This window comes from Hermetia illucens, chromosome 3 (assembly GCF_905115235.1).
Source record: "Hermetia illucens chromosome 3, iHerIll2.2.curated.20191125, whole genome shotgun sequence".
Classification (NCBI taxonomy): domain Eukaryota; kingdom Metazoa; phylum Arthropoda; class Insecta; order Diptera; family Stratiomyidae; genus Hermetia; species Hermetia illucens.
Genome location: NC_051851.1, coordinates 14066752 through 14091755, shown reverse-complemented (window position 1 = coordinate 14091755; position 25004 = coordinate 14066752). Strand labels below are relative to the sequence as shown.

General features: G+C 44.7%; 1 protein-coding gene across 2 annotated transcripts in view; it reads right to left on the bottom strand.

Moving 5' to 3' along the window:
- Positions 1-25004, bottom strand: part of LOC119652733 (CCR4-NOT transcription complex subunit 6-like) — a 476871-nt gene extending 451867 nt beyond the window's left edge. The window contains exons 1-2 of one of the 2 annotated variants that reach the window (XM_038057029.1): positions 23590-25004; positions 22869-23515 (exon numbers count right to left, since the gene is read on the bottom strand). In XM_038057029.1, the coding sequence (XP_037912957.1) occupies positions 22869-22875 (7 nt within the window). In that variant the 5' untranslated portion in view covers positions 22876-23515; positions 23590-25004. The remainder of the gene's footprint in view (positions 1-22868; positions 23516-23589) is intronic. The other variant, XM_038057030.1, reaches the window with a different exon arrangement.

The following is a 25004-nucleotide window of genomic DNA, read 5'->3' as shown; positions in this document are numbered from 1 at the left end:
GCTGACTATCCTCCAGGGCGCGAACCACGTCAAGCAGCGACTTCGTCAGCCCGTCCAAGCGAGCCAGAACCGGGACCCGAAGGAGAAAAGACGTGCCTTGAGGTCATGGAGACCCTTTCAACTCTGACTGTCTGCGAAAGAAGCCCAAAAGGCAACAGGTGAGTGCTGAGAGTGTAACTGCTGCCCATGCGCCAAGTGTCAGTGCCTCCTCTGCTAGTGCATAAAAGCCCAGGAGAAATGAGAAAATTCCTCCAATTACGGCAATATCAATGCCCCGCAACTACTGAAATCACTAAAGGGCAAAGGCCTAAAGGCGACCCTAAAAAAGCACGAGGGGTGATATAAACTTCATTTTTGCGAAGTCCACAAGGGACCATGGCAACATTTTTTTCGCTCATTAAAGAGCAAGGGTTTAGTGCCACCACAAGAACCCCTGCATCCCTTAGAACTCAGTCTGTAATTAATCCGCGGCCTCCACAGGGAAACTTACCCTGAAGAAGTTATGGCCGTATCCACTTCAGAGTACCCACTTCTGAAAGTTCGCTCGATTGCAAACTTTGTGACCAAACAAGATAAGGCTCCCCATAGGGAGAATCCTTCGCTCTCTATCAAATCACAATCTGGTCTTTTTATAGCCAATTTCAAGCCCTCCCAAGAGCTAAGTGAAGTTTTCATAGTGAAGTACATCCTTCATCATAAGATTACCTTCGAAAAGGTCAAACCAGTGGAGTGTTGCAACTGCCAAAACCTAGGGCATATCGCCCGAAACTACTCGATAGTGCACAGATGAGTTAAATGCGGAAAGAGTCATCCGTGTGGAGAATGCTCAAGACCCACGACGGAAGTTCCGCACTGGTGCAACTGTGACCAAACTGGGCACCCTGCAAGCTATCGTGGACGTCAAGCTTATATAAAGATGGTAGCCAGACGCGAAGCTGCCGAAACCCGGAAAGCAACTGAGAAATCTTCTGTCAAACAAACAGTATTCAACTTTCATAGAGTTTGACAAGCCCAGGCATATCATATCAGACAAAGGTTTCCGAGAATTGGTTGAAGCTCTCGCTTCTGTTCCCAGCAAGTAGCGTTAATTCGCTTCGATTAAATTTATCCTTAATTTATGGAATTAAGTATTATCATATTCAACTCCACGTCCCTAATCTCACACGCCCTACGTGTTACCGTCCAATTGTTAATTGACACTCTGAAGGCAGATTTCGACTGCATTTCGGAGACTCATCTTAAAAGCAGCTTTATGCCTGCCTTCACCGGATATCACATTATTCAGAACGATAATAATTCAGGCACTGCCATCCTAGTCCGAAAAGACCATGTTTTTGACGAGGCCGCCATTGAGAACTTGCAAACTTCTTCCGCGGCGGCGGCGGCAATCGTTAAAACTATCGATTGTAGATGGATCCTGGTACTCTGCGTTTACATCAAATGTAATTCTAAAACTGAGCAACTGGGCCATGACTTGCAAGTCTTGGGCAATCTCCAGTTAAAGTCAAGGTTGACGGGTAAGCACAGCAGCAAATTTCGTTCCTACTAATAACAGGGACCCTATCTGCAGTGACGCTAGAAAAACGCAAGAATTATTTGAGACTCAGTTCAATAACTTTCCGCCTCGAAACGATTCGGCCTTAACTGCGACTGTTGAAGCAACAATTAGAAAGTTTCTTTCCCATCATTTCAATAAGTTAGTGACTTCTCCGGCTATGAACACTACAATCACACCAATGGATTCGCACCATTTTTTGAGTCTTCCTCAACTCACCACCTTGACCCATAACCTAAACGGTAAAAAATCAGACGGACCTGACGAGATTACCAATTTTGTCATTAAAAATTTACCCATCTTGTCGTTCAAATTTCTTTGAGCAGTTTTTAATAACTGCATTAATAACGGCCAGTTTCCATCTACTTGGAAAGTAACAAAAATCATTGTGGTTCGTAAGAAAGGAACCTCCTCCGAACCAAACAATTTCAGACCAATTTCCCTGCTTTCCAACTTAGGAAAACTTATTGAGAGAGCCTGGACAACTACAGCATTGCAATCTCAAAAATATCATCCCCAATCACCAGTTCGGTTTCCGTTATAAACACGGATCACAGCTACCTTCACGACACTGTCGTTTCTAGAAAAGGCTTTTGCTTCTGTATGAGCAAACGGACTCATATACAAACTAATCGAAAACAACTCCCCAATTCCAATTATCAGAATTGCCATCAGCTTTTTCGAATTCTATATCAATGTTGGAAAAGAATTTTCCGATCTCTTGCCGGTATCATCAGGAGTATCGCAAGGATCAATTTCAGGGCCTACTTCATATACCATTTTTACAGCTGACATTCCCATTCCTGAAACCTGCACTGACATCCAATATGGCGATGACACCCTTACCTTCGCGTCAAACCCAACAAGGCCGCCAAAGCAATAGAAAGATACTTGGTACTTCTCTTCGAATACTTCCGCTATTGGGGCATCAGAATAAATGAGGCAAAAACGCGATTGTGTACTTTCAGTAGACAATCTAGATACTCAAGTTCAAGAAGTATCAATAAAAATACTAAACGCTTAAAAATTAAAATCAGAAATAAAATAGTGAGTAATTCACAGATGATCGAATTTCTCAAATTTAATCCGCACCTGGAGCTCGCTATGAGTAAGGCACACGGCGCAGTTAGTAAGATCTACTATCTTTTTCGAAAGAAAATAGGTCTTAGTGTCAAAGCCAAATTGATTCTCTACAAGACTCTGATAAGAACCATCATCTTTTACGGAAAACCTACGTAGATCACCTGCTCCAACCCTGCCATGAATAAATTTTCATAGATATTCTGTTAGCCATATCACTCGCCCCAAAGAACTAGTTCCATCAACCATCCCGAAGTCTTCTCCGTCGAAATTCCATTTCACTTCCTTTCAACTTACCTTTTATTGTCCTTAATCTTAAAATTACTTGCTTTTATAAATTTCTATTCAGATTTCGCAGTAATGGATGGTAAGCGGCTTATTGCGCAAGTACCGTATTTCGGGAATTAGTTGTTCCCTTCTCTAAGGTTTTCCTTTTGCGAAAGTAATCATCGAAAAAGATACTCTGAGGTTTTCGAGTTTTGGCTGCAAAGTTATTTCGCATTTGTACCGTACTTCTCGATTCAACTGTTCCCTCCTTCAAAGTTTTCCTTACGAGAAGGTCCCGTATATCAGGAATCAGTTTTTCCGATCTTCAGTGAATGTTTTTCAGTGTTTTCGTTCTCTGTTTATTCTTTTCGGAAGGTGAATCCTGAAAAAGGGAACAATCAACTCCTTCGTAGAAGGAAAACATTCATTCCCGAGAAACGATAGTTGCTTAATAAATGGCAGCCAAAAACGAAAAAAATCTTTTTTCATTTCATACATTTCTATTACTACACACTTGGCTGATGTCCTCTTGTGCCCCTACATCCAGTTTATATCCCATGATGATGTGAAATTCAACATTCTCGAGATTTTTCGTAATCACAACCAATACTATCTTTGACGTTACGCACTACCATGGTGTCTTGGGAGGTTGCGCAGTACAGAGCTCCAGAGTTATCGACAAACGCAACGAGGTAACCAAGAATATCAATCGTTGCTAGAGACCTTCCGACTTGGATCCAGCTAAACATGATGCATCCCTCGCGTTGACATATTTTGAGCCAAGCCAATAACCTACTTTTTGGTTACAATAGTAAGGTTCCCTTATATAAAACAAATAGCCAAAAGATTTTCAGCTGACTAGGAACCCAAAGCACTCACTATATGCTACAGATTTTTCTCATAGTGCCCAAAAGATGTATGGAACAAGTCTTGGGTACCAACGCAAGCTTCTGACATTTCCATAATGTAGAGAAGATTTTCTCTGCACAACATAACGAACGTTGTAAGTAGCCCCGCGGTAACTATTTAGAGACCCACCAGAAACTTATAATCGTCTCTAAGAAGAGTCCTTTCGAACATAACCCTTACTTCGCTATACATCTCTTTGAGTTTCTGTAACACTCCCAAAACTCGAGTCTTAACTATCTTCCCTTAGGCAATCGCTTAGCTCGATTACATTTCACCAGTAGCTAGGTCTTTTAATGGAAAATGTGGATGATGTCGGTTGGAGTTGCCCTCTTTCTGAATGCCTAATTTAGCCACACTGCAAAAAAAATTCCCCCACTATCGTTTAGCTGGCCAGCGGCCTACTCACTTTTGGGGTTGCAAAATTTTCTACAGACTCCCTTTCTAACTAGAGGTCTAAGGATGCAAATCCTAAGTGACTTTTTAAAAAATGACACCGAATTAGCAACTTCTTCTGCTCCAGTTGACACCTATTCCTCTATGAATTTGTCGCATATCATGGATTTGAAGCCATGATGCACTCCTTGGTGTTGTATCCTTCATCGTCGCACTTTCTCCACCCCACCAACCCATCAATCCCTACTTTGCATGCTTTCGTAAAGTATTCATACACTGTCAAAACCGTAAGAATGAAATTGTCACAACCTTCAGAATGAAATTGAGACTCAGAGTGAATGCGAACCTTTTTATATTATCAAAAAAAAAATGTATTTTTGTTGAAGTCTCTATGCGAACCGTTGAAACAATTCCGGGTTCGTTTAAAACCACCACCGTCTCCCTCTTCTCTTCAGGCGTTCTTATGTTGTCTAGGAACTTCAAATGGTTTGACTTGTAGCCTATTTCCTCAACATTTATTCACAGTTAGAAAATAGGTAAAAAGGCAACACCTATAAGCAAAATATCTTTCAATAAATTACCGCCCTCTGCAGCAATTTTCTAGGAAATACCAATCATTGTTGTGCAATGATTCCAATCATCCTCTCCGAATCTACAAATCTTGCTAGCCTAGTCAGCGAACAGAAATTCACAAGAACTCAAGAGCAACAAATCGTAGCTCCCCCCTGATATCTAACTATTGACAAATCATTCCTTCCTAAGATTTGATAAATGTTATTTCATCTTTGTGACTTGGACTAATTTCTCTGAATAGCGTTGCTGATTTTTTTGTGCTTAGCGTGGTACTGCTTAAATCGTATAAAATCCATACGTGTCATTAAATTTTGATCGAAAAGATTAGTAATCCAAACAAATACGTATTTCGGGGACCAACTGTCCCCTTCTTCAGTGATAATAACACTGAAAAAGGGGACAGTTGATCCCCGAAATACGCATTTGTTTAAATTAGATACTTGGCTAAAAGCCAATAAAATGGAAAAATATCTTCCAAGGCAATCTTTCATTTTGAAACTTTGGCTAACAAATTACCTTCTAATCCAAACCATTAGTAATCCATTTGTTACGCACCCCTCAAAATTTATATGAGCGGTCTTCGACATATGTGATCGCTATCGATTCATGGCATTCTGATTCAGCTCCTCCCACGATTTTCCGAGTAGTTTGCACTCTTCCTCCACTATTCTGCGCCATATAACTCTAGGGCGACAGCACCCTAATGACGTTGTCCGTTCAAAATACGCATTAAATAGAGAATCACTAAGCTTCTGAAACTTGTAGATTGGCATCATCCCCCCTCCATAATTTCGCTGAATAACTCTCAAAATATAGACATGTAAACCGAAATGGCTTTATCTTCTCTCTGTAGTTTGGTAGGTATTTTCTTCTCAATACATTTTCAGTTGGAAAAGTGCAGATTTGGAACCTTTGAAGTTGGATCAAAGAGTTGCAAAAAGGAGTTCATTATCGACTCGGTGGTTGTAGGACAAACAACTAGAGGCCAAAGAAACCTCTTTAGTTGCTATATCGATCGATTATGGCTAATCGATATCCTACATCTGTATCGCATTGATCCGAATCTTTGAATCCCCTTTGGTTTTGCATGGCACTGAACCCCCTCTCATGGCTACTGAATGATGCTAAAGGGCATGGTTTTGCAATAAAGTATGTTAAGCACGAACTAACACACTTGATGTACTTAGATGACATCAAGTTGTATGCTGATACTGACGACTACCTTAGAAGTTTGTTGCGAATAGTAGACATGTTCAGCCGTGATGTTCGGATGGAATTTGGATTTGACAAGTGTCCAATCCAAGCCACCCTCAAAGGTCATCACGAGCCGCACCCCGGACATGGCATTGGTGACCTCAGCCATTTGTCGATTTGCATTAATCAAACAAATGGCTGTGTGCTGGGGAGCTGTTTGCTGAGACGGAGAGATAAAAAGCTCATAATGAAAGAGCGGATAGAGAACGACCATTGCAGAATGTGTGGTTCGGCGTTAGAGACGTTGGACCATTCATTTCTGGCTGCACTGTAATGACATCGCAATACACAAAGAGGCATCAAAACCTTGCATACAAGCATGGGCTGATCACGGAAACATGTCCGATTTACCGACATAAGCCGCAGGTAGTACTTGATAGTTCTGCTTACAGCATATATTGGGACTGACAAGTTCTAACTGATCGCCATATTCCACACAACAAGCCTGACATGCTATTAGTTGACAAGTCGGGTCCATCCGCCTATATTATTAATGACGCTATCCCCCATACTAGCGAAATTGAAAGGAAATACGTGGAGAACAAGGTGAACTATGAGCCACTGCCTCGGGAAATCAAAGAAATTTGGTATCTGGAGCGGGTGGTTGTGGTTCCCATAATATTGACAGCTACAGATTTGTACCTAAATTCCTCAAAGCTTCCCTTGATGTCCTGGGACTCTCACATAGTCTAGTTCAAACCATGCAGAAGTACACCATTTTGGATACGTGCTCATTGTTGCGGGAAATTCTCGACAGATTCTCCCATTGACCTTCCACCGGCCACCACCACCAGCACCCCTTTATCTTTTAAGTAGGTAGGATCGTCTGGGCCTAAATGCTTGGCACTTAGTGCTAGTATGAGATAAAATCCGGCATCTGATGAGATTGTGACAACTCGGAACAAAATTTTTCATTGCAATTAGTATTTTTCAGTACCCTCCATATGGATATATGTTAAAATAAAGTTAAAAATTGTAAATTATTGTAACATCTTATAATGGTTGTATGATACAGAGCATGATCTTACGACGGTGGAAATCACACTATTACTAACAAAGCTACGATGTTAGACAATTAAGTAATGAGACTGATTTTATTGCTGCGCTTGTGGTAAAACTGTAACCTTCAAATTCCCTTCCCCTTCCCCGACATCCTTCCCCTCTCAATTGATATATTCGTAATCGTTCTAGCTTGTTTAGTTCTCCTGCTGTGTCGTGTTGAGTAGATGTGTGTTGGTGGTGCTCATCAAGAAAATGAAGAAACGATCAACGCGTTGCGATAAAATTTTGCGCCAGATTGGCCGAAACAGCTTCGGAAACGGAAAAGTTTAAGGAGGGGTGTGAAAGCGTGGAAGACGAGGCGCGGAGCGGGAGACTAGTCGAGGTGCGGACTGGCGCGAATGAGCAGCGTGTGCGCGCCCTAATCCCTGAGGATCGGCGTTTAGCAATTCGAATTTTGGCCTCGGAACTGGGTATGAATCGCGAAACAGTCAGACAAATTTTAACAGACGATTTCGAGATGAAAAAGTTTGCACGAAGATGGTTCCAAAGGTTCTGAGGAGAAAAAGCAGCATCGAATGACCGTCGCAGAAGACTGTTTGGAACAAGTGGAAAACGATCCCACGCTGCTTGATCTATATGATATGTCACCCTGTGACTTTTTTTTTGTTCCCTAGAACAAAATCGGTGGTCAAAGGAACCCATTTTAAGTCAATTACGGACATCCAAGCGGCCGTGACGGGGGTACTCGTGGACATCCAAGTCGAAGCGTTCCAGAAATGTTACGAAGAGTGAAAAATGTGCTGGAATCGCTGAATAACTGCCCAAAGAGACTACTTTGAAGGGGATGGCATAGTTAGTTTAGTTTAGTTAACTGGGGGGAGCCGCAGCTCCGAGCACTCAGGCCATTATTAGGCCCATTGTACTATCTCCGTAGTTGCCTATTCAATGGCTACCCGCCTACGGTGTTCGCAGACTTTAGCGAATCTGAGAACATTCTCCAGAGGCCGAGAGTGTGCAGATTCTTCATTGAAGAAAACCTTGCCAAGGTGTCTTCGTCTGAGATCTGAGGATGCCGGGCAGCTGCATAAAAAGTGCAGGGCCGTCTCCTCTTCCTCCTCACATTGGCTGCATACAGCCGAAACCACTACCCCAATCTTTCCCATATGGTAGTTGAAGGGGCAGTGTCCCGTCAAAAGCCCTACTAGGGTTTTCATGTCCGACTTCTTAAGAGACAACAAAAATGCCGCTCTAGTGGCCCTAGGCTCCTTCACAAGGATTTTCGCTTGCCGGTAAGAGTCCAAATTTTTCCACTCGGTTGCGTGAATCCTTGCAATTTCACCCTTCAGAGTAGACTTGACAGTAGATGGTCGGATTCCAAGAGCTGGTTCTGGACCCACCGTTGTGGATCCAGACCCTCGGCGAGCTAGTCTGTCAGCCTCCTCAATGCCGGCGATGTTGTGCCCCGGCACCCACATCAGGAATGTTTCGTTCAGTTGGGCAAGTTTCAGCAGCACCTGATGACAACTCCACACCAACTGGTTTGATATGTTGTTGCCATTTAGCGCTGATAATGCCGCCCGACTGTCGGAACAGATTCGAATGGTGCGACCCCTCCATTTTTGTCGCAGACATTCTTCTGCTGCCAATGAAATGGCATATATCTCCGCCTGGAATATGGTCGTCATTTTTCCGAGGGGTCGGGCCAGTTCTATAATCGGATTCTCCGAGAACACCCCTACACCCGATCCATCCTCCATGACTGACCCGTCGGTGAAGATTATTAGGTCTGTAATCTGAAAAGACTCATGGCCACTTGTCGACTATTCTTCTCTTTCGGTGATTACGACAGTGAACCATATGATCGGTCGGCATCAGGGCTACCGGATGTTTTTCAAGGAATTTCCAGATAGACGCATGGCCGTTGGATTGGCCGCCTTTCCACGCCCCAATGGTATCGAGCCTATATGCGTCGTTAGCCGCTTTCCGTTTCACCTCCAAGTGAATTGGGGGTAAATTTAGGATAGCTTCAAGTGCCGCAGTCGGCGTAGTACTCATTGCTCCAGTAATACTTAGGCAACCAAGTCTCTGAATCTGCGTTAAAAGCTTCCTGCTGTTAGCAAAGTTCAGTCTTGGCCACCAGACGATGCATGCATACATCAAAATGGGTTTTATTATGGATATATACATCCAGTGTATCCGTTTGGGTGAAAGTCCCCAGGTCTTACCTATCGCATTCCTACAGCACCAGAGCAATCTGCAGGATTTCTGATATTGTTCCTGGATATGATGCTTCCACGTTAACTTGGAGTCGAAATGTACTCCTAAGTACTTGACTGTTTGTGCCAGCTGGATTTCCGCCCCTGCTAACGTGGGTAGCGTATAGCTACCCCACCTGACGTTCCTAGTGAACATAACTAGCCCAAGCTTCCTAGCGTTCACCGTGAGTCCATTGCGGAGGCACAAGCTGGGGATTACATGCAGAGTTGCATTCAAGCGGTCACATACTGTGTCCGCAAACTTGCCGGTAATTATTACAGCTAGGTCGTCCGCAAATGCTTGCGCGAAGACTTTTTTGTCCTTCAGGAGCCACAGCAGGATATCCATCACCAAGAGCCATAACAGTGGAGAGAGAACCCCTCCCTGTGGGCAGCCCCTGAGATATCCTGCTTCAATAGACTTCTGGCCGACCGATATGTGGATTTTTCTCCACTCTAGCATGTGAAGGATCCAACTGATTAGCAGCGGTTCGATTCCATGCTGTCTTGCCGCATCACAAATTGCCGCGAATGAAGCATAATTGAAGGCACCTTCGATGTCCATGAATGCGCCTAAGGCGTATTCTTTATCGGACATCGCCTTTTCAATTATTGCCGTAAGTTCATGGAGTGCTGTCTCCGTGGATTTGCCTTTCTGGTAGGCGTGTTGCCTATGGTGAAGAGGCCATTTAGGAATGTGTGTATCCCTTATGAACCGATCTACTAGTCGTTCTAGTCCTTTTAGCAGAAAGGACGTTAGGCTGATCGGTCGAAAGCTTTTTGCGTCTGTGTAGGTGGGTTTTCCTGATTTGGGAATGAACAACACCTTCACATCCCGCCATTTAATTGGAATATAAGCGTGTGCTAGGCATACGCGATATATATTCCGAATATGTAGACCCATGGCATCCATTCCTTCTCTTACTAGCGCAAGGATGATGACATCCGGACCTGCAGACTTGTATCTATGGAACGAGTTAAATGCCCATTTCACTCGCTCCAGTGATACTACTTTGCATGCCAGATTCCAGTCTCTCGGTTGAGGGCTGTAGGCAACTGTTAGCACCGAGATTAGATTTTGGATGCTGCCTGGGAATTGTACTTCAAGCAAATGATTTCCCGTTTCTTCATCGCTTTCTGTGCACTTCCCATTCTGTAAACGTAAATAACCCAGTTTCTGGCTACGTTCTTTGAGCAGAATCCGCTTCAGCTTTGAGGTTGCCTCAAGAGAGTTAGTCTCTTCGCAAAAGCGTCTCCAAGATGATCGTTTAGCCGATCTTATGCTCTTCTTTAGAGCCTTCTGTGCCTCTTTATAGCGATTCCAGCTAGTGCTTGATTCACCCTTCAGAGCACGATTGAGGAGCATCCTTGTCGTTCTCCTCTGTTTTGCCAAATCCGAGTTCCACCATGGTGTTTTACCCTTCTTTGGCATCTTGGGTGGACAGCTTTCTTCGAAAGCTTCTCTCATGCTAGTTGTGATCATCTGGGTTGTCTTTTCAATTCCAGTAATGGATTAGATGCGCCTCCCAGGGATCGTGACTCGGGCGCTCAATTCTGTTTGATACATTACCCAATCTGTCTTCCTCGGATTCCGAAATGGAGTGGGTGGAGGTGGATCCATGCCCATAACGAAATCAATGCGTCTGTGATCCGAGAGTGTGATATCGTTTGATACTCTCCGATCCGATCTCCGATATCAGGAGATGCCACCGTGATGTCGATGACCTCTCGTCTGACCACGTTGAAGGAAGTGGGTTCATTACCCACATTTAGGATCTGCAAATCGGTTCCTACTAGATACTCCAGTAGTCTCGATCCTCTTGCATTGATGTTCAAACTTCCCCAGCATATGTGGTGAGCGTTGACATCACATCCTACTATTACCCCCATGCCTCTACTTTTGGCATATTGGATAGCTCTGATGACTGTTCCACTGGGAACGTCTTCTGCGTCGTAGGGGAAATATGCAGAGCACCATAGTATCTCTTTATCTCCCTGTTGACTTTTTACGGTTAGCTTAGCCGATGTGGTGTCGCCATCACATAGGTCGTTAACCAGGTTAGCCTGGAAGTCTTTAGAGACTACCGTGCAGGTGCGGGGTCGATCGCTTCCATTGGCATACAATAGGTCAGCATGTCGGAAGTTTAGGCCCCTGACTGCCCCACCAACAACCCACGGTTCTTGTATAAGGGGATGGCGTAGTTGTAGAATAATTTTTAAATATACCGTTTTTACGGAATCAGTCTCATTACTTAATTGTCTAACCTGATATGATATGTCAAAGTTGTCGTTTCTATGTAAATTCAAGGATGAATGTCATAATGTGATTTAAATCGATCAACCCTGCGTTTCTGATTTTGACTCTATTGAACCCTCCTTAACAATCCTCATCTTCTCATTTGCCTTACCCAAAAACCATACAGAACCTTCCTCCTCATTTAACCCTGTACCGACTTGTTGCACTGTTCCGCCTCTAATGGTATCACCTACCATAGGATTTCGACATTTTTGAAATACCTTTCGCATAGTTCATAGGGAAGAACCACCCGAGATGTACAAACTGCCTTCATCCAGATCGAGCAGGCGGCGCGAGATCTTGAGCTGCACATCAATGAAGGCAAGACAAAATATATGGTGGCAACGTCAGCACCGAAGACGAACCAATCAACAACATCAAACCGCACTGGCCAAACAGGAAGAATAAGGATAGGAGAATACAACTTACGTTGGCACTTTCTCCTATCTAGGGTCGAAAATCACAACCGATAACAGCTACGATGATGAAATCCGCACACGGTTGTTGTCAGCCAACAGAGCCTATTTCAGCTTACAAAAACTGTTCCGCTCAAAATGTCTCACCATAGGTCAAAACTCTTACTGTACAAGACAATCATCGTACCAGTTATCATGTATTCCTCGGAGACTTGGTTTCTTAGCAAGAAAAATTCCGAACTTTTAGCGGCGTTCGAGAGAAGAATCCTCCGAAGAATGTTTGGCCCCCTACATGAGGATGGACGCTTCCGTAGCATACATAACGTTGTTGATAAAATCCGGCTCAGTAGGTTACGATGGGCAGTTCACCTAATCCGGTAATATCTATGGTAGAAAAAGAAGACGAGGAAGACCCTGCGTGAGAGGGAACGGGGGACGCCAGGCAGCTTTTAGGGATATATCGAATTGGAGTTCCTTATTAAGACAGGCCTAGACCGGATACCGGTTCTTGCGCCCTTTATAATCAACCCTGTGCGTCTGACTTTGACTCTATTGAACCCTGCCTAACACTCCTCAACTTCCTCGTTTAAAACATCCTTGAGTCCTACCCCGTGCTCTTTTCATTTGCCTTGCCTAAAGCCACACAGAACCTTCCTCGATATGTGTATTCCCTTTAAACTCTGTAACGACCTGATGCACTGCCCCGCCTCTAATGGGATCACCTACTACGGTTTCTACATTTTTGGAATGCCTTTCGCGGAGCTCAAATTTTACTTCCTCTTCCCGATCCTGAGGCTATGTCGGTACTGCATCGCTTTGCAGCTTGATCTGTTAGACTTTGCCTCCTAGTAGGGAGGGTAAGCCTTCTACTATCTCCTCTTTCTGGGGACAATACTCATCTGGATTCTCTTCGTATATTGTTCTCCTTGAATTCAGTTTCTCGACACTCATGTTAGCTAAGCTTTCCTCGAATTCTTATAACCCAGAAAGCATACAATCTAAGTATAGATTCTAGTGAAACCTCCAGTTTTCTCACGAAAATACCTAGTACGATCTCTCCCAAGGCTAGGAAAGTATTCAAAATTTGTTGACAATAAACTACCACAATGAGGTCGAAAACGTATACCCAGCAAACAGCATATCTAATCTAATCGTGGCTTCAAAACAATCTATAATACATAAAGTCGAATAAGTTGTTTACCCTCTTCTATGTAACACTCAAGAAACGTATTAGAAAAATAGAGAGGCTGCCCCCCCCCCCCTCTCAACCCGCACGTTTCGTGCTTCAAAACACTAAAGTGGCGCTAAAATTGCACTCCGCACGTTTCATGACGACTATTCATTAGTCATGAGAAAACATTGAACCGATGATAAGTGGGGTACGAGCTCCTCATGCTAAATTCAAGTGACCTAAAATGCAATTCCTAGAACTAGAAATTATCAGCATCTTTGCAAATGAGGAATATTAAGTCTTGACCTACATAAAATGTGGATGACCTATTTTTGGTTTCTATGTCGGGTGGATCTTCCAAATATTCCGCTCAGTTGCCAAGGGTGCATATTTAGAGAATTTACCTCCAGTAAGACACCTATCATCCCAGCTCTCCTCAGTTGTCCAACATTGCCTGAAACACTTCCGAGACTTCTTGGTGAATGTGTGGAAACTTCGTGAACTCTCTGCAAACTTCAATTAGTTTTATGTTTTGGAAGTGAAAAGATGAGTGTTTGGAAACTTTCACTTGTTTCAAAATAGACCTCGGGCCTTCAATTCGATTTATTAATAAGTGGAATAGAAAACGACCGTGTGCATACATGGACACCATTTAAATCGTCATATGCGTTGCAGATTGCATACATCTCGTGCTCAACCTCCACAGTCGGTCCCTGCTTGCTGGTAGCTCACATGCGACCATTCATACTAAACCGCTCTCCCATGCAGACCCTCGACACGTCTCCACCATTTCATAGAAATAAATGAAACGAAAATAGTAAAACTATCGTTATTGCTATTACAGCAGAAAGTAAACGTTTCGCACTTGATAAAAAACTATAAAAATGCTCAGCAATCAGTTGAATGTTTCAATGAGAGAGGCATGACTACCTCCGCACGATAGGTGAGTTGATTGCCAAGCGCTTTTGCTCGCTGGAATTGTTTTGCCTGCCTAAGTACGTGTTCTTGGTCTTTATCATGAAGTAGACGTCGCTGACCTTAGTTGCGATTATGAATTCTAATTGATAGCCTTTGGGTTCAAACTGTTTTGCGTCATCACGTACCCCAGTAATGAGCCTAGGTTCAAAAGCGTTTTTCGCCCCAAATCAAACTTATCCCCCCGAGAAAACTTCAGTTAATTCCTGCCCAAAATCGCGTCTATAACGACTAAATCTTAAATTTTAAAACACATCTGGTATTCGCCAGCAAAACTATCTTTTTATTTATATATCACCAGTATCTGATCTTGCCTCGAAGATCATCGAAATGGGCTCCAGTCGAAGCGTGTTAGACCTTCAGGCAAAGTTATTTTTGCAATGATAACTTATGGATTAGACGGCGAAAATCTTGATTACTCTGTTGTGAACCGAGTTTTTTGCATAATATTTAAATTTATAAATATAAATAAAGCAAGTTCACTGAACTAGAAGAGGAGTTGAGTGAAAGATTGAAAGACGAGCCCACATCCAAAATGAACTTCACATAATATCGTTGTTGTGTTCCTGACATTGAGTTTAAGAAAAATGAGTAACAAATAACGGAATAAGGCACCGAAAATCAGTGTCAAACCAACATTAATGATGATTCAGTACCTTGTGGTCGTGACCGAAGCACAGACTTTGGAGCCCTCACCTAATTCACACTTCAATGGAAAACCTACTCCCAGTGTCTACGGCGCGGTCAGCCAAAAAGGATATTACAGCAACTCCCTTAAAGAGAGGTACTGGAAACCTGACCACTGCCGGCCTATCAGTGACACTGTTACCTATCTCTGGTAAAATACGGAGGAGAAAGGCTCGGCAGAAGGAAACTTCGGCCGCAAAGGAGAAGAAACTACAGGCTTGCCTGTCAGAAACTTCCCCTCCGCCTGTACTCGGAAAAACGGAAGAAAGGGATGCCGGTAATGTGGACACAACTGGCCTAACGCCGGTATGGGAAAATAAATCCATGCAGCCCGGACTCCGTGAACCTGGGAGGGCTTCTAGCCGACGACAACGGAAGGCACTGCGAAAACAGGTTAAGCTTCTTAGGAATGAGGACATGGACGTTGCTACACCACCAAGTATGGCGATATCAAGAGAAAACGGACGCAAGAAAGCGAAACTTTCGGTGGAAGATGAGGACAAGCTCGTAACCCCGGTAAGATCCACACTGAACGCAGCAGACTTTTCAGTTAGCGGCCGTTTCCATATTAGACTGCACTTATGGCTACAAACATAAGAATTAGTCAAATCAACCTGCAGCATGACAAAGCTTCTTCCTATCTACTGACGGCAAAGCTGGCAAAGTTGCAGGACTGTCTTTATATATTTCTGGTTCAAAAGCCATGGTTTCGTTTTAACAGAATCTGTGGTATTGGAACAGTTAAGGGAACCAAGATCTTCTTCGATGAAAGATCCTCGAGACCGAGGGCCTGCGTTCTGATGTCAAAATTGTTAGAGACAACCATGCTGAAACAATTCCGTTCCCAGGATCTTGTTGCGGTCAACTTACAACACCAGGTTAATGGTAAGAGGACAAACGTTATAGTTGCCTCTGCCTTCTTACCCTATGATTCTTTGTACCCTCCGCCGACGAGGGAACTAAGAGATCTGGTAGTGTATGCAGAATCAAGTGGACTTGAACTTTTAATAAGTTGTGATGCGAACGCTCAGCATATTTGTTGGGGCAGTAGTGCAAACTGCCTTCATCCAGATCGAGCAGACGGCGCAAGATCTTGGGCTGCACATCAATGAAGGCAAGACAAAGTATATGGTGGCAATGTCAGCTCCAAAAACCAACCGACCAACAACATCAAACCGAAAACGACTACAACTTTGAGACCGTTGATAATTTCTCTTAGCTAGTGTCGAAAATCACAACCGATAACAGGTACGATGACGAAATCCGCGCACGATTGTTGGTAGCCAATAGAGCCTATTTCAGCTTACAAAAACTGTTCCAATCGAAACATCGCACTGTACAAAACGAAGTACAATGAAGCAGACCCTGCCTCAGATGGAGCGATAGCATAGGCCAGAACGCCAGGCAGCTTTTAGGGATATCGAATTGGTGGACCTCGGCGCAAAACTGGGATGTCTGGAGTTCTTTATTAAGGCAGGCCTAGACCGGATACCGGTTGTTACGCCGTTGATGACTAGTGTTACACCACTGATCCCACGCAACATCTTCATCTAACTTTCTTTGTCAGTCGGCCAGCACTCAGAACCATCGAGTATGACAGGGTGGCTGCCACTCCGGTTGATTTTGTGTTTGAGACATTCGGTCATGCGTCAATCACAAAGACCGCCACTTCATCCGTATTATGCTAGATGATAGCATTGATTAGACTTAAGTATGCCTCTCTCGCTGAGATAGTGATAGTGCCTGCCTGCTTCGGTTTCATTGAGATTCATTCAGAGACCATGTTGCATAAAGCGATCCTTCCACTCTCAATTGAACATTCTGCCCGACTGCATTTCTTTGACACAATCGTGCTTTTCTATGATTTCATTTGTCCTTTCAGCTTCCGTCACCTTGACATGAAAGTCCTGGTGGTCTCACGTCCTCTTCGGACACGGATTAAGAAACCTCAATCAGAGCCCCGGCGTGAGTAGCACAACTATAATCGCTTTTTCTGACTTTACTAAGTGCAAAAGTTGAGTTTAATTAGGGGAAGGAGGGATTTACCCCCTTTTCAAAGCCGATGAAAACTCGAAGAGAGAAGCTGTCACTATGCTACGCTAACTATTGGCCAAAAAACCTGTCATGTGTTACGGGCAAGTGGATCTAGCCGGGAATGAACTGAAATAGTAGCGCGGGGGTCTTCCCTGCACTGGAGAAGGTGTGACGTGCCAATGGAGAGCTTGGCCGTTAGTATGTCCAGTCTGAATACCTTGGGTACCTTCAGTTCCAAATATGATCCTAACCTTGGTGACCGGACTAGCTAGGGTGGGCATTCTTCCGGGCAAATAAAAAACACAAAAAACAGACGATGGAAGAAGAGGTGGTAATGCCAGCTGCATCCTCGGAGGACAAGCTGCTGGCATCCAACCAGAAGACAGTGGCCTTTGATTGCAAAGAATAAGGAAGTCGGTTCTATCGACGAGTGGAATGAAAAGGGCCTCGTTAAATTCCGGGCGATTGTTGAAAAATATAACAACAAACGCCTGGCAGGCGAGCACCACCGCGTGGATCTCAAGATCAGCTCCAACAAAAACACAAAAGGAGCAGAATGTGCAAAAGCCTGGACACAAAGCATCCTTTGCAAACAGGTAAGCAATAACAGCCAGCCAAGGACGATCTGCGAAACCCTTCAACGACATAGCGAGGAGTCACTTAAGTAACAGATATCATTTATGTTTGCGGCAAACTAGCGCCGGACATGTGAACTAGTATTGAAGCCAGTCATCGGGCATTTACTGGACGACAATGGGGAACACACAGGATTCATTCCCTAGTTCGATTCCTATCAGGAGGTCCATGCATTCCACGGAGTAGCATGCCAGGACTAATTCTCCAAGGACAGCGTAAAGCTCAAAGTCATTCCCTACGACAAGATCCCCAGGATACCAGTCGCTGATATCTTGTCGCCGAAGATCCGCATGGTTAAAGAGAAACTAGTCCAATTCATGCGCCTTCAAATCCTCAGGATTCCCAGGAGATAGAACCTCTTCTACTCCTTTCAAATGGAGAATGCCTCGAGGCTCTGGGAAAGGCAGATTCCAAAGTGCGATTCGGAGTCCGAATGTCAAGGTGAAAGGGTTCTGATCTGCAAAACCGGACAACCCAGATCCAGTCGACAGCACCTACGAACGGTTAGAGGAAATAAGGATCGACGGTCCGACGAGGACTGAAGAATTCCCGACGCAAGCAAAACATACTGAGGTAGCGAACAAAAATCTGCAGCACTCAAAGTGCGTCTCAATTAACCTGCTAGTCTTCCTCCTAGTGTAAGTCATCTACGTCACATTAATACAGGAGCCCTGAATCAAAGGCAACTGAACCATAGAAGAAGAAACGCTCATCGGGACAAATCTAGACCATTTATCCTCACAGTCCAGCCGCTTTCCTGTACCCGGATCTGAGTTCCAGCGACCTAGTCATGTTCAACCTGCAGCAGGCGGGAACGGCTTACATAGCCCACAATCGATCAGCTACGCCTAAAAAATTGCACATTTAATGTTACTCAGAGGAGCAAAGAAGGCCAACTTGCAGATAGGCTGCAACGACAAAGCAAAAAATGCGCTTTGGCGCAACTCGGAAATCAAAGAAATAGGTGTTGTCTCTCTTCAATTTTAATATTAACACAAATTAATCGGGCTGTAACAAGGACAGTACGCCAACTTTCCATTTTCTCAACTTGGAGAACTGTAACGGTTGGGCAGATATCCTTGATATCAGAGTAGTTAGAGAATTGAAGAGTGTCAGACCAGAGATCCTCGACGAGATGACAGACAAACTGGAGTTAAAGTCGAGGCTCTTGGAAAAGCATTTGAAACTGCCTTTAAAGTCTCGTGCCCGGGTAAACATAGCGAGAAGATACTAGTGCTGTGATAGAATGAAGATCTGTCCAGCCTCAGGACGCTGACCAGAGATAATATTGACAGCCACATAAGGACAGCTTGACAGAACACTGTTAAGAGGCGATCCTGGTTGGACTATTGTCAGAACATTGAAAGCACCAAGCATCAGCTGAATTTGTGGGGCTCATGTTCTGCCCAAGAAATATAGGATCATCCTTTCTTAAAAAGTCGGAAATCTTCTGGTGATACCCTGGAGCAACTGATTCAGACGCATTTCCCCCGCCAGCGAAAACGACTGTAAGTCAGAGCCTTGTTTGGAGGATATGAAGCCGCCTTAGCCGTCCGAGACTATCAAATCGGTAATTACAGAGGATAAAATAGGCTGGGCTAAACTCCGCCATACTATTAACATAGTATGCTGGTCCCAAGCCCAGGTAAAGGAGGAGGGTTTGAGGCAACGTACTCTGTACTATCCTCAGTAAAACAAAAATAAAATGCTGAGATCAGGGAAAGAGATAAATAGAGTATAGTTGGAGTTATTCTACTATGCTAAATCCTACCTGATCTCTCTTGGTGACAGGCCCCGCGACAGGTCGACCAAGAAAATGCATACAATGTCGTTACAAACATGATGATCGAATTAAGTCACAGGCCTCGGAGAAATGCTAAGGCGTCCACCTCAGTCAACGCGCCAGGACGGGCCCCGGTCCTGTCGAGAAATGGGCAAGGGTTCTTGACGCATGGACGGCGTCAGGACGTAAGCAAGTTAGTCCGCACACAACGAACAAAACAAATACGTGTCTGCACGCTAAATGTTGATACCCTAACTGGAAAGACCGAGGAACTCGCAAGAGCCCTTCGAAAAAGGTGCATTGACATCTGCGCTCTGCAAGAAACCCGATGGTCTGGTTCCAAAAGCTGCGACATTGAACGCGAACGCGGTAAAAATGGCTACAAACTTCTCTATTTTGGTAACCCACACACTCAATATGGTGTTGGCATTGCCATCTCAGAGGGTTTCCGTGATGCCATTAAAGAAGTCGAACGATTTGAGGATTGGCTGATCAAGCTCACCATTATATCAGCTGATCGCACTATTCACTTCTTCACCGCGTATGCACCACAGACAGGCCGACCTGATGCCGAGAAATATGCCTTCTGGCAACTTCTCGATGAAAAGACTTGTCATGTGCCTGCTGACGATTACATAATCATTGCCGGCGACCTTAATGATCATGTGGGTGAAAAGGCAGACGGTAACAGGTGCCATGGGGGAAAGGGGTTCGGAGCGCGCAATCAAGGTGGCGAGCGTATAATCGATTTTGCGGACACCCATGACCTTGTACTTATGAATACATGGTTCATCAAACGATTGTCTCATCTTCCCACATTTTGTAGTGGGAACAATAAAACGCAAATCGACTATATTCTCATAAGACGTCAACATTTTACCACTGTCACTGATTGCAAAGTCGTTCCCTATGAGACCATCGCACCTCAACATCGGCCGTTGATTGCCGTCCTACGAATTAAGCCACCGATAAAACAGCGTGAGGAACGCACTGGCCCGCGGCGCATTAAATGGTGGCGATTTGGTGAGAAGAAAGAAGAAACGGTCTCACTCACACGATTGCCGACCATTACGAATGTGGAAGAATCATGGAACCAAATGAAAGACACGATCCACAAAGCGGCCTCTGCAACCCTCGGGGTCACCAAGCCGGGTAAGCGGTACATCAACCGAGATACTTGGCTTTGGAATGATGATGTTGAAATGAAGGTCTGTGAAAAGAAACGCCTCTACCACAAATTTCTCGACGATAAAACGCCTGCTAATTGGCAAATTTATAAGAATGCCAACCGGGAAGCAAAGAAAGCGGTCGCTGTCACCCGAGCGAACCATTTCAAAAATATTTACAGTAAACTGGACACTCGGGATGGTGAGAGAGATCTGTATCGACTTGCTAAAAGCCGTGATGAACGCACACAGGATATCGAACACTTCTGTTGTGTTAATGACAAGAACGGTACTTTGCTTACCAACCGTCGAGCCGCAACGGATAGATGGCGAGAATACTTCGAGCAGATTTCAACTGAAGAATTTGCTCATCCTCCACTTCCACAATCATTGCCGACATCTGGAGCAATTCCACCAGTCAGCGCAACTGAAGTCGAGGAGGCAATAAAACAAATGAAATCGGGGAAAGCAACAGGACCTGACGACATCGCATCTGAGCTCTGGAAAGCGAAGAGCTGGGACCCAACACTGTGGCTCAGTGAATTCTTTAACCGGGTTATTCAGGAAGGAAGAACACCATCTGACTGGCAAGATAGTACCACTGTTCGAATATGGAAAAAGAAAGGTAGCCCAGCAGAATGTTTAAATTACCGTCCGATCCGGTTACTTTCCCAAACCATGAAGATTTTTGAACGCGGGCCAACGCTATCAGTCAATGGAGAACTGCGTTATGAAATTGTTTCACGCATTAACGCAACCTGGATGAAGTGGCGTTCCACAACTGGTGTTCTTTGTGATCGACGTATCAACGAACGTCTCAAATCTAAAATTTACCGCAATGTCGTCCGTCCTGTCGCTCTCTATGGTTCTGAGTGTTGGCTGACCATAAAAGACAATGAACGGCGTCTTGCGGTAACTTGCGGCACCCAGATCAGGCATTCGATAGAGCCAAATGGCGAAGCCGATCACGACGAGCCGACCCCGCTTGTGAACGGGACAAGAAGAAAAGAATAGGCTGGGCTACAAACAGCTTCTCCGGATATAAATTTATTTATTTGTTTATTTAATTTAGAGGACAACAAACAGAGTAAACTCCAATTAATTATTGTCCTCAGGAGGAGGAGAAAGCAAAAATCTTATCCTACGTTTAAAACTACTTAAAGAAGAGAAGTTAAAATTACCAATGTAATTTCGGCAAAGCCGAAGCCGGGGAATGAAAGTAGACTTCGAACTCTACGGAGGGCACGTTGAAAAGGAGGGCAGGTGATGCTGTCAGCGGCGGCACAGTCCATCAGACCCGAGTAAAGTTTAAAAAATGTGCATAGATCCAGATAGGATCTACGCTGTTGTAGGAAGGGAAGGTTCAGAAAGCAGAGGCAGGAGGGTTAGTCCACACGAGGGAAGCTTTTCTTGAATAGGGAACGGGTGAATTTACGTTGCACATTTTCAAGGGCAAGACAATCACAGTTACAGGAGGGTGACCAGATCACGGAGCAATACTCGAGGGTATTCCTCACGAGGGAATTGAAGAGAGCTAAGGATGGTTGGATGGAGTCAAAATCAGAAGAGGAGCGAACTATAAAGCCTGACAATTTTGCAGCTCGATTGATGACATCGAGGCAATGAGTGTCAAAGCGGAGCTTATTGTCGAAAGTAACTCCGCGGTCTTGAGTGGAATTTAAGGAGGATAAGGAATGACCGTTAAGAGAGTAGGAGAAAGAAGTGGGTGAGGATTTTAGGGAGTAGCAAGCACTAAACCATTAGTCGAGCACCAACGAACCAAAGTGTCCAGGTTAGATTGAAGGGAAACACAGTCCATAGGCGACGATATAGCGGAAAACAGCTTAAGGTCGTCTACGAAACCGCCATGAAGGAAAGTCTTTCCAGAATAACATTAACGTCGTCAACTCGAAACTAACCATAAAAAAACTCAAAATTTATTCGAACCAATCTGAAAGCCCTGAAAATATCTCTTTCTTTCAATTGGATTTTAAATGATTTTTTTGGCCTTGGAACAGAATTATTACAAAAAAAAAGACAAATATGCAAATCAACTCCAATTGGCAGACAGCAAAAAATAAACCGACCACGAAATATTGGAGAAAATATGACAAAACGGGACAGGAATTGGGGGAAGAAATAGAGAACAAATGAGAGAACATCAGACCTTCAATTTTAAACCAATTTTTTCGCCTCAACCACTTCAGCAAACATGAACAAACCGAAAATCCCGCAGGAATGGTTGATTATTATTTGCTCGAGGGCAATCACAAGGACTACAGACAACACAGCCATGCCACAAAAACACTATTCACTCAACATATCGCCAAACAACCTGGTCCGCAGGATTAGTACAAACAAAACAAAAAGAAAATTTCATATAAATAAAAATAATAAAAAAGAAAAATGCATTAACCTCTCATGATTGTGCAGGTGTTTGGATTGGTGCAACCCACAAAAAGCAAAACTTAAAGCAAAACCGAAGTCGTCCTCGAGCCAAACTCATCCAATTAATTCGTTTGCTGTCTGTCTGTAGCGGACAGATGGAGACAGGTTGCCGGTGTGCCGTCGTGCGCGACCGTTTCAGCAGCAAGTGATGGACGGACACGTTTCAAATTTCGATTTTGCAAATAATATGATCCTGGCCCGACTAGGGTGGTTACGAACGGCGGTTACTTCCTGTCTGTCGTGTTTGGCGCGTCCTCCTTTGCCACTGAGAAGAGCAAGGGGTCGCGGTTGAGTTGCACAACGTTCGTTTGTGTATCTGCGACCGGGTTGGGATCGCGAAAATGCCGCCTGTTGATTGCAGTCAGGTTAATCAACAAAACAAACAAACAAAGCACAATCAAAACTCTGGGGATGGACTAGCGTGCTCGGAGCTATCTATCGTTAGTCGTTCAGGCAGCAAAGCCGAGCAACAGCGCAAAAGTTAGAATGCGATCGGGACGTGTCCTGGGACGGAATAGAGTGGCGGTCGGCAGCTGGAACTCTACCGATCGACGCAGGCGCTGAGTTAGAGGCGATTCGGAAATTAGTGTTGCAGTGAACGCTAGATGCGGATGACTAATGTTGAAGGCGTCAAAATGAAAAACAGGAGAAATGAGTGAAATTTCTGAATATTTTAGGTTAGTGCAAACCTTCATCGACTTCTTCAATAGTTTTCGATTTTACGGGAATGTTGGTCGCCCCTAAAGTTCCGATTTGTGAAGAATTTGATTGCGATTGATTGCACTGCGCTGTCCTTTCAACACTTTCTCGACACTCTTGATCCGGTGCTGCTCCCAACACTGGAGTTCTCGTCACGTCTTGGGTTTCTTGGTCCGAATTCAGGTCGGTCGGTCGCGGCAAACCTGGCCAATAACCAAATGAACAGATCGACACGCTTCCCGTATTTTTCTCACATTACACAATTGGCGCGTCCCGGTCCCGGCTTATTGATTTTGTACATATGCAGCCAACTGAGGAATTTGCACGTAGCACAAAACTACTTTTTTTCTCTCGACAAAAACTCCACTCGTCCCGGGTGTTATGACTGAACGCGCGCGCCGATTTTTACACAGAAAACCATTGAAATCACACGCGTTTAACACACATCAGCCGCGCAAATACAGACTCCAGGGATATGTCGCGATTTAACGGGAAAATTAAATAAAAAATACACAAGACAGGATGAAAAATTCGCGGCGGGGCGACGACAGAAATCACAGAAAAATAAACTTCACGACGACGTTTGCTTTTCACCACACACTCGAGCTTGCCGTCGTTCTCGTCGACGTTTCGGCCTAAACTCACCACATTCGCACATTCAATGGACAGTTGTGCCGCGCACGCTCGCACACAACCGCAACTCGCATACGTGTACGTGTGTCACGGCTATTCGCTACACATCGCCGTCTGCCCTATTCCAAAACGCCAAATTTGTTCGACTTTTCCCGTTCGTCGGCTCCCAAAAAAATGACACACCAAAGCCGTTCCGATCGAAAATCTGAGCACACTTGGCAGCGCGGTAGCGTCACAGGCCTGCCAGCTACTCCCGCCGGGCACCGTTCAGTCGAATTTTGCACGGGGCTGCGCGCAATGGGGTCGCCAGTCGCCGCGAACGTCACCTCCGCAGCACACCTTCAACACTTCCCGATTTTCCCAATTTCCTCGGTACTTCCTTATTTTGCAAGCACCCACACTACGCCACGCGGCACGCACACTCCTACACTGCGGCCACGGCGAAACGACACTTTCCTCACCGTTTTTCCGCCGTCACTTTCCACACGAAACGCTGGCCAGGACTTGATTGGGCTCCGCTCATGCACCGCCAGCGCCGGTTCAACGCACAGAAATCACGCAACGGTTGTGCACGCTACGAACTGATTAGGACAATGTCGCTGCGAACGACACAACAAACGGAACCTTGGACTTTTCACTGTTCGGCGACTTCAACTTTTTGCTCTGTCTCTGCACCAAATCTGATCGCGCGTACTGAACGGGGCTTTGATGGCTGACCGATTGGCGGCTGGCTGCACTGGTGTGTTCGGCGAGCGTGCTGGACGAGTGTAGT